Source organism: Desmodus rotundus, chromosome 3 (genome assembly GCF_022682495.2).
Source record: "Desmodus rotundus isolate HL8 chromosome 3, HLdesRot8A.1, whole genome shotgun sequence".
NCBI classification, from domain to species: Eukaryota; Metazoa; Chordata; class Mammalia; order Chiroptera; family Phyllostomidae; genus Desmodus; species Desmodus rotundus.
Genome location: NC_071389.1, coordinates 6,711,068 through 6,724,370, shown reverse-complemented (window position 1 = coordinate 6,724,370; position 13,303 = coordinate 6,711,068). Strand labels below are relative to the sequence as shown.

Here is a 13,303-nt window from a genome sequence, read left to right as displayed (position 1 = left end):
ACTGGGACTGGGAGGGAAACAGTGGTAATGACAACAGCTACAAGCACCTACTACGTGCTGCCGGTGCACCAGGCACTCTTCCTCGTGCTTCACATGTCAACTTGGTTAACCCCTGCAGGAATTCTGTGTGGTCGCCACGATTATTATCCCTATTTAATAGACAAGAAAACTAAAGCACAGAGAGGTTGAATAACAGCCCAAGGTCACACAGCCACTATAAACAATGGTGTTGGGATTCAAACCAGGCCAGTCTGGCTCCAGAGCCAACCCAGTAATTCGGGGATACAGCCCATTGCCCACTTCCATTTGGCCCAGATAAGCCTGTTTAGTCAGCTTCTCAGAGCTCTCAGGCCACCTTGTGGACCCGAGCCACACGGCAACCCCACCAAGCACCTGCTACTCACATGGTTGTGAATGAAAAGCCGCATCCGCCTCCGGGGGTAGTGGAGGCGCAGGAGTCGCTGGAAGAACAGGGACAGGAACGGCGTGGGCTGTTCGATGAACACACCGACCAGGACTACGGGCAGAGCTTCATCCTGCACGGGAAGGTCGCAGCACAGAGTCCAGCAACGTCCACTCACTGTTCTGTCACTGAGCCCCTAGGGTGGCCCGCGGGACGCAGGGCCAGAGGCATGCGGACCTAGCAGGAGAGGGGCCTGGGCCAGGGAGCTCCGAGCAGGATGTGCAGGTGGGCAGAGGCAGGGACTGGCCAAGAGGCAGGAGGATGCCCCTGCTGGGAACCGGGAGCAGCATGAGCCCTGACTCAGAGCGAGGATCAGTTAATGGCAAGCTGTTGGGAGAGCTTGGCTGGTGTGGGGTTTGAAGTGGGCCATAAATGAGGAGGAAGTTCGTAGGATGGGGAAGGGATCGCAGGACAGCCTGAACAGCCAGGCACAAAAAACTGGAACTTAGGCATCCGTGGGTTAGCTGGAGCCATGTGTAGTCTGAGAAGACTTCCAGGAGGAGGTGCCTGGGGGAGGCAGAGGATGGAACCCCAGGCAGGGAGGTAATTCCTTTACCTTCCACCAAAGACAACAGTCTCTTCCAGAATCATCCATCACCCCCGACCCCAGCCTCTGACAGCCATACCCCGATGCCCTTGAGGCTCCGCAGGCCCTCGTCACACACGACGCAGCCCGTTTCGAAGGTCCAGAAGCGTGGGATGTAGTTGCCCAGGTAGTTCAGCTGCAGCTGTGGGGACGACGGGGCTGAGAGGAGCTGGGCCATCCCGCCCACCCGTAACCACTGAGGCACACTCCCTGGGCCCCCAGCGGGCCCGCACCCCAGGCATCTGCCGCCCCGGGGGGCAGGACTGTGACTTTACTTTGGGCAGGACTTGGAGAGCATGTTCATTTCCCCAGAGGTCACCAGAGCTGAGGGGACAGAGGGCAGGCTTGCCGCTGGTGCTTTTTCACCTCCGGATCAGCTGAGAGCTCATGCAATGCAGATTCCCCGGGGCCTGCTCCTCCGAGATTCCCACTGAGCAGCTTTAGGTGGGGTCAAGGAGGCTGCCTTTTTAACACACTCCCCTGCCTCTCCCTTCCATGTGATTTTGATTGGGTAGCTGAGGACCTCACTCAGAGAAATGTGGTATGAGGCACAGGCCAGTTCCCCAGGGGCTGGTCTGTGGCTCCAGGAGTGTGAGGACCGGTCTGTCCTGTTCATGACTGAGTAGGCCTCATGCCCTGGTGCAAACATTCACTAAATGACAGAGTGAGGATGACTTGGGGCAGCCGAGCCTAGGCCTGGGTGGGGACAGTGGCCTCCTTCATGTCCTGGGGTACAGCAGATGGACAGGGCATTACCGACCACCACCGTGGGAAAGAAGGCTACGGGCTGAGGTCGGTGCCAATGAGCTCTCTGGGCCTAGGTGGGTGGCCCTGGCCCCAAGGAGAAGCTGACCCCCTCCCACTCTCCCCCGGGGCTGGGGCCCCTCCCTACCTTGGTGGGCCCGTTGCCATGAATCAGGACGGGGAGGGTGTCGTAGACCAGGTTCCGAGCTCGAACGTGGCCCATTTCAAACTTCAGCACGACCTCATCTGGGGGTGAGAAATCACAGTGCCATCCAGGGTCAACACCCGGGAGCCAAGCTTAGGGGCTGGAGGGCTGGGCTTGTGCCCTGGGCTGGTCACTTCCCCTCTCCCAACCTCAGTTTCCTCATCTGTGAAATAGGGGTAACAGTGGGTGGGCTCCACATCCAGCAACCGCCTAGCACCACGGCTGGCACAGGGTGAGCGCAGAATCCATAGCGACCCACATCCCAGCTCCAGACCCAGCCTGGAGGAGCCCCACAGCCAGGGTCTGGGCGGCGCCACTCTGACAGGCCTGCAGAGCAGCACAGGAGGGCCTGGGAGGGACGGGGGACAGATCCTGTTCTGGGGGAGAGAGCCCCTAATCCCCATACTAGGACATGCTAGGACCCTGTTGGTCTGCATATAAGACAGGAAGCTGGCTTGTTCTACAAATATAAAACACAGAGTGGCCTTTTCCAGGGCCTGAGGGGAGGGAGGGCTTTGGGGTGGGTGACCACATGAGGGGAGCGCCTCTGTGCAAGCTCCTGGCCCACCCAACGGGTGATTTGGATCCAGCTGCTTTTTTTTTTTAAAGATTTTATTTATTTATTTATTTTTAGAGAGAGGGGAAGGGAGGGATAAAGAGAGGAAGAGAAACATCAATGGGTGGTTGCCTCTTGTGCGCCCCCCACTGGGGACCCGGCCCGCAACCCAGGCATGTGCCCTGACTAGGAATCAAACTGGCGACCCTTTGGTTTGCAGGCCAGGGCTCAGTCTCCTGAGCCACACCAGGCAGGGCTGGATCCAGTTTCTTCACTTAGGTTCATGAACTCCCAGAAACCATAGCCAAAGGGTGTGATGTTCCCACACTATCCTGAGACAGGAACCATAACTTTCCTCAAAGGGATCCATGTATTCCATGTATAAAGCCCCCGATCTGGGGGTTTCTGGTGGACCAGTGATCTGGTCCAACTTCTCTTTACTAAAGATGGGGAAACTGAGGCCCGAGGTATCTTGCCTGAAGTCACCCAGCAAGCTAGTGGCAAAGCAACATCATCACCAGCCAAGGACTTGGGGTCAGCCCGAGGGCGTGTGTGGGTTTCAAGGACCATCTAGCCTCCGCTTCCCAGCTCCCTGCCCCCAGCCAGGAAGCCTTCAGCTGGGAGGAGGGAAGGAGAAAAGCAGGCTCACCTGTGAGACCAGGGATCTGGGCAGGGCCAGTGCCCGCTCATGCATTGCCCAGCTCCCACCAGGCTGAGAGGCCGCCTCGCTGCCCGGGTGTTGGGAGGGCTCTGTGAACTGATCTCACGACCCTACTTTCTCTACCCGCAAAAACAAACAGTTCTGCCCCAGGACACTGAGGTGGGCTCTGGGGGCCTGGGGCGGGGGCGGGTGGCAGGCGATCCCCCAACACGACAGACAAAGGGTAACCAACACTTCCTCCCCCTCGGGCTCAGGCCCTGCCTAGAATCCTCAGCTCCTTCTCACCAGCCCTCTCTCCATCCCCTCCTGTGGGGGCTGCTCACCCAAGGCTCCGTCCAGGTTCTGGAAGATGCGGCAGCGGTGGTCCAGGGTGATATTGATCTGCTCCTGCAGGAAAGAAGGCAGCAGGCTGCAGCAGGGACAGGCCATGGTGGGCAGCCTGCTCTCCCCCCTCTGCCCCTTCCTCTCCCCACATCTGCTTTGCCTGGTCACATCAGGCCGGCTGGGAACCCTGGGAAGGCCAGCCAGTGGCCAAGCCCCTGGGATCTAGTGGCCTAGTGAGTCCATTTCCAGAGAAGCAGGGGTTCTCAGAACAGGAAGGAATACAAGGAAACAGCTGGTTCCACAGCAGCCACCGCCGCAGTCACAACACACACTCGGTCAGCACCGCACCGTGTGCCAGCCACTGCTCTAGGTGTTGTATGTACGCTCAATGAATCCGCACACCCTCCCTAGAGAACACTACATCGGCATTGCACTGTGCAGATTTCTAAAACAAAGCACAGACAGGTTAGGTAGCTTGCCCAAGATCACACAGCTAGGAAGTAGCCGAGTTGGCATTTGAACCCAGGTAGCCTGGCCCTGAAGTCCCTGTTCACGGGCACAGCACTGCCTGCTCCACTCGACCAGGCAGGGCAAGGGGCACTCTAGGCTTCGCCCTCATGCCCTGCAGAGTGGCTACACTTTAGTCCCTCTGCTTCTGCAGTGATGTCACTGGAGGCAAAGGAGGAGGAAGGACTGAATTAACAAAAGACCAAATTCATAGTTTCCACTGCACAGGCCCGGCTGCTTCATTTCGTCATTTTTTGGCTGATAAAAACTGAGGCCCAGAGAGGGAAAGTGACTTACCCTAGGTCACACAGCACAGCATGGATGGGGACTTGGGGGCGTAAGCAAGGCACAGTCCAGGAATCCTAACCCCAAAGAGTTTCCTGTCTGCCCAGAGGACACTGGCCGGGTCTGGGGCTATACTGGCCTGGTTCTGCTCCCTCCACTCCCCTCGATGACCCCAGCCTCCAGACAGACCTGCCAGCTCTCATCAGTCCCCAGGAACCCCCCAGGCAGAGTGGGGGAGGGGCGGCTCAGCCTGTCATTCCTTCCATCACCATGGCCACCACCTGCCATGAGGTTGTCAATTCCTGTCTCCCTCCTGAGGGTCCACGAGGACAGAGACCCTGACTGTATTGTTCACTGCCACATCCCTGCCCTGCACCTGGCAGTGTCCCTGCTGGATAAATCAGTGAATCAATGAATGGGTAATTGGGGAGGTCAAGGCCAACCCAGGGGGTTCAGGCCCTGGAGGGGCTACTCCCAGTGTAGCCTGGCCCATGGGACCTAGGATTCCCCAGCCCTGCCCGCTGACTCTTACCCTCTTCGCCGGGTCCAAGAAGATCTTGGTGTAAAAGAGCTGGTCGCTGTCACTGTCCTGGCCCTCCCACTCGGCCACCAACTTGCTGAGGTTGGGGGCGTAACCGATGAAGCCTGGGGGTTGCATGGGGACACACAGAGATAGACACTAAGCTGGGGGCCTCTTCCCAGCCTCCCCTCTCCTCCATCTACTCCTTTACCCACAAGCTCTGCTTTCTCTCACAAGTCCTCCTAGATTGAGGAGAGGTGATGTCCCTAGGCTGGAACAGCCTGCCAGTTAGTGTCATTTGGTGACAAGGTCCCCCTGAGCCCAGAGAGACAGAAAGGTGAGTGGTGCCCACTAAACTGCACCAGCTCAGGTGCTGGGCACCACACAGGTGGTGAATGAATGGATTAGACCAGGAGCTCCCAGAGAGCAGAGCTGGTGGGCACAGGCTGGGCCAAGGTCACACAGCACATGGGGATTTAGAGGGAAAAACTCACCCAGGTCCCTAGCTGTGGGGCAGACAGATGAGAGAAATGGGAGAAGGTGGGCAGCCAGGGAGGGCCCTGCCCCAGGGGACACCAGTACCCCAGGACCAGGGCCTGGCCTTTTGGACAGTGCCGACTCTCTTGGCTAGTGGAGAAAAGGGGCTGCCAGCGGTGGATCCCCTTTCCATGGCTGGACAGAGAAATCCAGAATAAAACACAGACTTTATTCTCTGTGCCGAGGGAAGCCATCGAGTAATGAGTGTGGATTTGCCGCTGGCTGCTGGGTGGAAAACGGACTGGAAGGAGGTGAGGGGGAGGCTGGCAGAGCAGCCTGGGGACAACTACAGATGGCCAGGAGCCCTGTGAGGCAGTGCTGGTGGGCGTGGACCCCACAACGCAAATTCAAGAGATCTTCTGAGGCAGGAGTGGTGGGACCCTGCGAAGGACTGAGTTGGGAGAGGGCAGGAGGAATCGGGGTGACGCCCAGGTTTTGCCTTGTGCAGGAGGACAGTGGGCAGGGGGAGGCGCACGTTTATGGGTTAAAGAATCAGGAATTCTACTCAGGAGATCCTGCGTTTGGGACCTGAGAGGTGTCCCCTACAGGAAGCACAGGAGGAGCCTCACAAAGGCCGTAGGCGGAGCCCTCAGAGGCCTGCCCATCCCCACAGTGGGCAGAGCCCTTCGGGCCTTGCCCAGGCCCACCAAGGCTCCTCACCTCCAGAGCCCAGGAACCTCTTGCCATCATCGGATACCATGGGGTACTTGGCCTCCAGCCTGCGGTCTGGGTAGATGAGCTCCTGGGCGGAGAAGACCACCTGGCTCCTGGCCTGCCGGAACTTCTTCAGGAGCTCCCGGGGCCCCGATGCAAACACCACGTCGTAGCTGCAGCCAGAGCCAGAAGTCGGGGTGTGCTGAGGGCCCAGGAGACCTGGATGGAGGCTTCTGCAAGCCCCCTCCTCCCACAGTCTGGGAAATGAACTGCTCTGCTGTCCCTGGCCCTGCCCGCCATGTTTCCACCCCCACCCCGGGTGAAGAGAGCTGGTCCCCGTGACCTGTGCCCTTCTCACACTCAGAGCATGGCTTGTCACACGTGGGCAGGTCCTTCACCCACCTTTTCACCAACGGCGGGAATGGGCTACACTACAGGGTCTTTCCTGGGTGCATGGACCCCTAAAACTGCAGGCAACCTGAGCTAGAGTGATTCCCTCCTTGTCCTAGATGTCCTGGGAAGACCTCAATTTAAAGTATTCTTCTTTCTCTGCTGAAGGGCCCTGTGCAGGAAGCCCCCAGCCACCGACCTGTCTGTGAAGAGAATGACCAGGTTCTCCTTGTCTGCATGCTTCTCCAGAGCTTTCTTAAGCAGCCGAACCTTCAGCCCTCCACCAGCAGACGTCTCCTTCTCTCCAGGCCAGTCTTCCCCCAGGCCCAGTGCCTGCAGAGAATGGTACCTTAAACGTGGTCATGTGACCCTACCTGGCCAATCAGAGTGGCCCACCCCTCCCCACCCCCATAGCCATGGTGTGAGCATGACATATCCCTGGGACTATTCTGTTAAAATTAAGGAAAGGCTGTCTTTTCCGCTGAAAAGCAGAAAAGCTAGGGCATAAGCATGTAGCTGGTGGTTATCTTGCACTACCTAGAGGGTGTGTCTCTGCAAATGAAAACAAACAGGGCCTAGAGATGAAGAGACAACAACTTCACCATGCATGAACCCCTGGATCCAGCTATGCCTGAAGCAATCCCCTGCTTCAAATCTCATTCATGTGAGCTAACACACTTCCTTTCTGACTTAATGCCTGCCGCTGGATTGCGAGTTGTGTAGGCAGTGATGCAGTTTGTCCAGTCCGTCATTCCTGGTTCCTGACACAAGGAGGCACTCAGCACACAGCTAAATGGAGGAACGTCTCCCTGTGGGCTCAGCACCACGTGCCAGGAGCAGAGGACACACACCGTGATACCAACAGGCTTGGCATTAATTAGCCTGTGTTTCTCCAGATCACCTGGGGGGAGCTGCAGGAATGCCGATGCCCTCTCAGCTAGCCACTCCCCGCCAGGTGAGCCTGTACACACTAACGCTGCACGCCACCAAATACCTCTCCAGTCTCACCTTCCCCACGCTCTCCATCACCAGCCCCTCCTGGACTTGGCTCCTCTTGCTTTTCCTAACTCATGTCCATCTTCAGGCGTCCAGAAGCTTCCCCTCTGACCCCAAGTCAGTTGGGGGAGGGTGGACACCCAGCTCCTAGGCTCTCCCTCCACCACTCAGTTGTCTCTGCCCCACCTGGGGAGGCCCTTACCTGGATCTTGTAGTTGAAGAACTGGGCTGACCGCTTGAAGCGTCGGAACCCCTCGGTCTCCTTTGTGGCCACCGTGAGGACTAAGAGATTGTCTAGGGACAGAGAAGAGCATGGTAGAGGAGGACAGGTGACAGGAACGGGTCACAGTTCTTGTCAAACCCCGCACAACACGCCTCCATGTCTACTACAGACAAGAGCAAGGGGCGCAGGTAGGAAGGGAGGTGGCTAAGATCACTCAGTTGGTTAGTGACAGAGCTAGGATGTCACCTCGGTCTCCCGGTTCTCCTGCAGGGCTCCACTGACCCGGTAACTGACCAATGGGACAGAAAGCATCCAGAGCAGAGGTGTCCCCATCTTGCATTGTGGGACTGGGTCTCTCTGGCGTTAGGGGGCTCTCGGCCAGGCACAGGGGCGGAGGGAAGGATTCACCCTGAATGCTGAATGCCAGGAGGACTGCTCTGGCCCACGTGAGACATTAGCCCAGAGATAGCCACCACCATCCCCAACTGCACCCAGGGCTGACACTGCTAATCAGCCCCCACGGACTTTCTTCCCAAGCCTCACTCAGCCTTGGAGTCTCCCAACACCGTGAGAACCACAGAGAGACGGGCCCAGAGTGGAAACCGACCGGAAACCCTGACTGGGGACCAGAGCAGCTGTATTACCTTTTAACAAGGGACCTCTCCCGGGCTCTGCAGTGCAGCTTCACCTCTACAAAGGAACCTATGGGACACAACTCCCAGAAAGCATTTCAGGGATCCCTGGGGAAGCCCCTCCCAGACCGCACATTGAGGCCGCGGCTCTGTAGCAGGCCTGCCTGGTCAGAATCCTAGCTCTGCTCCTTACTAGCTCTGTGACCTTGGGCAAGTCCCTGATCTTTCTAGCTTCAGTTTCCCCCCTTGTAAAACAGGGATAATAACGGCATCTTCCCCCACCCCACCCCCCAGGCTGCTGGACTACTTCCATGAGATCAGGCGTGTAAAATCCTTGTTGGGATGCTGGCATGGGTTAAGAGCTATTACTGGTGCCGATTAATTAGAAGCAAATGCCTTGCTCTGGCACTCAAGGCCCTTGCTGATCAGCCCCACGATGGACTCATTCCCTGCACTGAGTGGGCCCTCCTCCAGCCAGGAGTCCAGCCTTGCTGGGCTCCTCTCTCCTGCCAGGGCTCCCTCTGCCTGCCCTTTCTCTAACCTTCCTCCAGGCCCCAGGAACAGTGACAGTGATACCGCTTCCCTGCCACCGCCTCTGTGAAGCCTTCTCAGACTTTCCCTGGCCTCTCTCCTGCCCTCAGGGACAGGACCCCACTTTGCAGCACTCATCACTGTTCCCCTGGGTGAGCCTTACTTCCCTGGGGTCCAGGACTGAACACCTTTCCGGGTGAACAGACCCACCAGGTGGTGTGGCTGGGACAGCAAAGGCAGGTTAAGCACCACCCCACTCCCACCCTAGGAAGTCAGGAGGAGCCACGGCTAAAAGAACTAAAAGAACAAAGGGGTCCATCCTGGCGAACCTGGCTGACTGGTGGAGGGACAGGCTGCTGGCCTGAGAGCAGGGAGCTGGTGCCAAGTGGCCCAGCAGGGATTGGCAGGAATCTGCTGGTGCTGGGCCCAGGGACCCAGGGCAGGAGGGGTGCCGGATTCACTAGGCAGGTGTGGGGAGGAGAGGCCTCACCACCTGACCCTGGGGTCCAGAAAAGAGGGGTGCTTCTCACCCTTGGGGAAGGGCTCCCTCTAACTCCTGCCAGGTTGGTTAAGTGCTCCCTGTCCCCACCCAGGTGACAGGAGCCAGAGCTGCCAGCTCTGAGGCCCCCTTGTCTGAGGCCCTCTGGTTGTCCACAGGGGCTACTGGGGACAGGAAGAGTGTCACATTTCCTAGATGGAAACAGTCAGTGAGTGTCTGTGAGGTTCTGGACCCTCCATTAGATCAGGGGCTCTCCTGAGGTCAGGTAGCGAGGGAGGGAAGGGGGCATGGGGCGCCGCGTCCTCAGGCTCTTTCAGGTTTCTGCTTCCAGATAATGATAACTAACGAAGAGGGCTAACCTTTACTGAATCCTTTCTGCTCTCCCGACTCTGTCACACTTATTAACCCCACCCCTGCCTTTGCTGTGAGGCGCCCAGAGAGAAAGAGGGTGGGCGGGGCCCTGGCGCTCAGAAACCCAACCCTCCACAGAGACTTGCTGTGGTCTGCAGAGAGTTGAAAAAGACCTCACCACGTGACAGGAGCTGGGGCCAAGGAGGCCTGATCCCCAGGGCCTCAACCCTCCTGACCTACTGCCCAAAGTCCAACTGTGGTCCCCCGGATGAACCATTCTAATCCAGGGTCAGCAGAGATAAGCAAGACAGCAGACCGGAGCAGCAAAGACAGATCGCTGGGCAAAGAACGGCTTCTCTGTGCCTGTTCCTTCCTCTGTGGAATGAGGGTAATGGCTACAGTAAGGTGCCTTCCTCCGGAGGTTCCTGCGAGGGATCAGGAGCTGACGTCCATAAAGTGGTCAGCACAGCACCTGGCGGAGGGGCTCTGTGCGTTCTTGTCACAGGAGGCTACCTTCAGAGAGGGAGCTGTGTGAGGTCAGGGACCTCCCTGGGGTCAGGAGTGGGAAGGAGCCCTTCCTGGGAGTGAGACTGATTCGGGGAGGCGAGCAGGGGTTAGGATGCGGAGAACTCAAGCTGGGTTCCGCGCTCCAGCTGATATCCCTCTGTCCCAAACAGTGCCAGCCCAGACAAGGGCTGGATGGTGGGCGTGTGGCCTTGGCTCTCAAGGCATGACACACTCAGTCTGCTCTCTGGGGAGATGGGGATGAATGAAGCTCCTCCCCAAGCCTCCATGCTCAAGCTCACCGGGCCTGGACCAGAAGCTATAAACTGGGTCAGGCAGAATGGGCTGCCACGGGCAGGAGCCAGCCTTGCCTCTTGGGGCTTAGCAGCCTCAGGTCTCAGACTCTCCCCTCCCGGCTCATCCACGTCCAGCTGGGCCTGCCTGACTCCAGGGACAGTCCTGTCCCCTGCAGCATAACAGCATGACCCTGAGCCCCCCTACCCCCACCCCCGCCCCCAAGCCCAGCTGACATCCCCGGAGCCTCGGATCTCAGCAGCTCCAGGCTCTGGTCCTTCCCTCTCCACTCGAAGGCCTGCAGGGAAAGTCGTGAGCCCTGGGAGGGAGCTAGGAGCCTCTGCTGAAGGGAGAAAGGGCCACAGCGTGTCTGGACGCTCCCTGCTCCTTAGCTCTACTTTGTTGAAGGCCTTTTTCTGTCTCCCACATTGGTCTTGGGGTTCCCCTGGGACAGGGTAGCATCTCCTCCCTCAGGCACAGGGCTCTCTGGGAACAAAGGGTTGTGTCTCCCCGACCACATGGACATCCACTGGGGTGAGGAGCTCTGTGTCCCGCTCAGATTGGGAACCCCCTAAGAGTGACAACTGCCCTTGTTTCTCTCCGTGTGCTGAATCCATGTTTGGATGAGGGGTGCACAACAGTATTTCCCCCCCAGCACTGCATGGCAAATGCCCTGCCCCACCCCAGAGGGACACCCAGTGCGGTCTCCGCGCCTGCCCCAGGGAAACACTACTCTGCAGCTGCCCCAACCCAGCCACCTGTGCTGGACTGGATGTCCCAGCCCATCCACACCAGGGAGAAGCTGGCATCGTGGGGCTGCTGGGGCGCCCCTCCCTGACGCCAGTCAGTGGGCAGCTTGGGCAGTGCCGGCAGGAAACACTGCCGTCCCACTCTGTCCTCGTGGGCAGCAGGCTGAGGGGCTCACCTCAGCTGGGTCTGGAGGACCTGCGCAGGTTCTCCCAGGTGGTGTCTCCAGGCCACAGCCCCTCCCCCACCCAGAGGAAAGGTTCATAGAACGAGCAGGGGGGTCTGAGTTCCAGGTAGTGACTTGACTTTGAACCAGCTGTGGCAAGCTGAGACCAGGTGTTTAACCTTCCGGAGCCTCAGTCTTCCCATCTGCAAAATGGGCTGATGATCCCTTACCAAAAGGGCCTGAAGGGAGCAAGGGAAGCACAGAACCTCGACTTGGGAGCAGCCCAACACTAGCCCCATGCCTGGGGACCCGCTGTCCCTTCTTCATCAATGAATGCTTACGAGCTACTAGGTGTTCTACCTGGATGATCTCAGCGACACCCTGAATCCTGCACAATCTGTATGGGCTGCCTGTCTCTCCTTTGCCCCTCCCATCACCTGCTGGGGGTCAGGGCACCTGAAGCCTTGCCACCGATTTGGTCTCCTCCCTGACTCGCCTCTCTGGGCTTTGTTGTGGGGGGCTAGAGTTTCCCTCATGTGATGGTATGGGGTGGAGGGACGTCAGATAAACAGCAGAGGTTCCCAGCAGAGGCCCAGGGAAAATAAAGGCTATTACAGGGTTCCTGGCTCCCAACCAGTGAGCGGGCCCAGGCCACAGGCCCTTTGCACACACCACCAGCCCAGCTCTGTGCTCAGCACCTCCCTCACTGGATTTTTAAAGATATTTTATTTACTTTTAAAGATTGTATTTATGTATTTTTAGAGAGAGGGGGAGGGAGCGAGAAAGAAACATCGATGTGTGAGAGAAACATTGAATGGCTGCCTCTTGCAGGCCCCAGCTGGGAACCTAGCCCCTGCGACCCAGGCATGTGCCCTGACCAAGAATTGAACCAGTGGCCTTTCGGTTCATAGGCTGGTGCTCAACCCACTGAGTCACACCAGCCAGAGCTTTATTTATTTTTTAGAGAGGAGGGGAGGGAGGGAGAAGGAGAGGGAGAGAAACATCCAAGTGAGAGACACAGCTGGTTGCCTCTTGCATGCCTCCAACTGGCAACCCAGGCAAGTGCCCTGATGGGAATCATGACGGTGACCTTTTGGTTCCCGCTAGGAACCACACCAGCCAGGGCCCTCCCTGGGTTTTTTGACCTCTCTTATCGCTCTGCTGGGAGACTGCAGGAAAGCTGGCGGCTCTGGGCCAGAAAATGCCTTTATGGGCAAACAGCTCTGCAATGGGAACCACTACTTCCACACCCCCACTGCACTCCGGGCCTCTCATCCCCATGATCTGTTGGCTGGAGGCGGGCTTTGGAACCAGAAGCACCTGGGTGTTAACCCTGGTTCCAAGGCCTGCAAGCTGTGTGACCAGGGCAAGTGAATCCACTGTGGAGCCTCAGTTTGCCCATCGGGAAAATGGGGATCACAGGAGGACCTACACCTGAGGGCTTAACCGATGCCTGGCCGGTTAAGTGCTCCCCAAGTGGTGGCCACTGTCATTATTATGAGTGCTATCATTTGTCCCTCTGGGTGCTGAACAGACTTGGGCTGTCTCTTTCCTTCTAGATATGGGAACCACAACCCCTAGAGGGGAAGTGATTTGTCCAAGTCATCAGCAAATCAGTGGACAAGTGGCCGGAACCCAGACACCCCCGGAAACCCAGGCCTCCTGTAGAGACCGGTCCTTACCGAGGCAACCCTGAGATCAGCCCTCCCGCCCCGGATTCAACAGCCCGTTCCCCGGCCCGAGTTCTCACCCTCCGGCTTGGCGTCCTCCTTCGCTTTGGCCAGAAGCAGCCAGCCCAGCGGGGCCAGGAGCAGCAGGGGCCGCATGGCCAGGGTCCGGGGACGTCCGGCCGGCCCCGCGGTACTAGCAGGATGGAAACTTCGCGACGAGGCCCGCGGTCTCGCTGCCACGCACTGGACCCGCCCCGG

At 58.3% G+C, this 13,303-nt stretch overlaps 1 protein-coding gene across 1 annotated transcript in view; it reads right to left on the bottom strand.

The window, feature by feature from the left end:
• The window catches only part of PLOD1 (procollagen-lysine,2-oxoglutarate 5-dioxygenase 1), a 23,958-nt gene extending 10,655 nt beyond the window's left edge, over positions 1 to 13,303 (bottom strand). The window contains exons 1-9 of the mRNA XM_024554235.4: positions 13,126 to 13,303; positions 7,631 to 7,722; positions 6,632 to 6,765; positions 6,049 to 6,215; positions 4,864 to 4,976; positions 3,539 to 3,602; positions 1,942 to 2,039; positions 1,090 to 1,191; positions 405 to 536 (exon numbers count right to left, since the gene is read on the bottom strand). Of these exons, the coding sequence (XP_024410003.2) occupies positions 405 to 536; positions 1,090 to 1,191; positions 1,942 to 2,039; positions 3,539 to 3,602; positions 4,864 to 4,976; positions 6,049 to 6,215; positions 6,632 to 6,765; positions 7,631 to 7,722; positions 13,126 to 13,201 (978 nt within the window). The 5' untranslated portion in view covers positions 13,202 to 13,303. The remainder of the gene's footprint in view (positions 1 to 404; positions 537 to 1,089; positions 1,192 to 1,941; positions 2,040 to 3,538; positions 3,603 to 4,863; positions 4,977 to 6,048; positions 6,216 to 6,631; positions 6,766 to 7,630; positions 7,723 to 13,125) is intronic.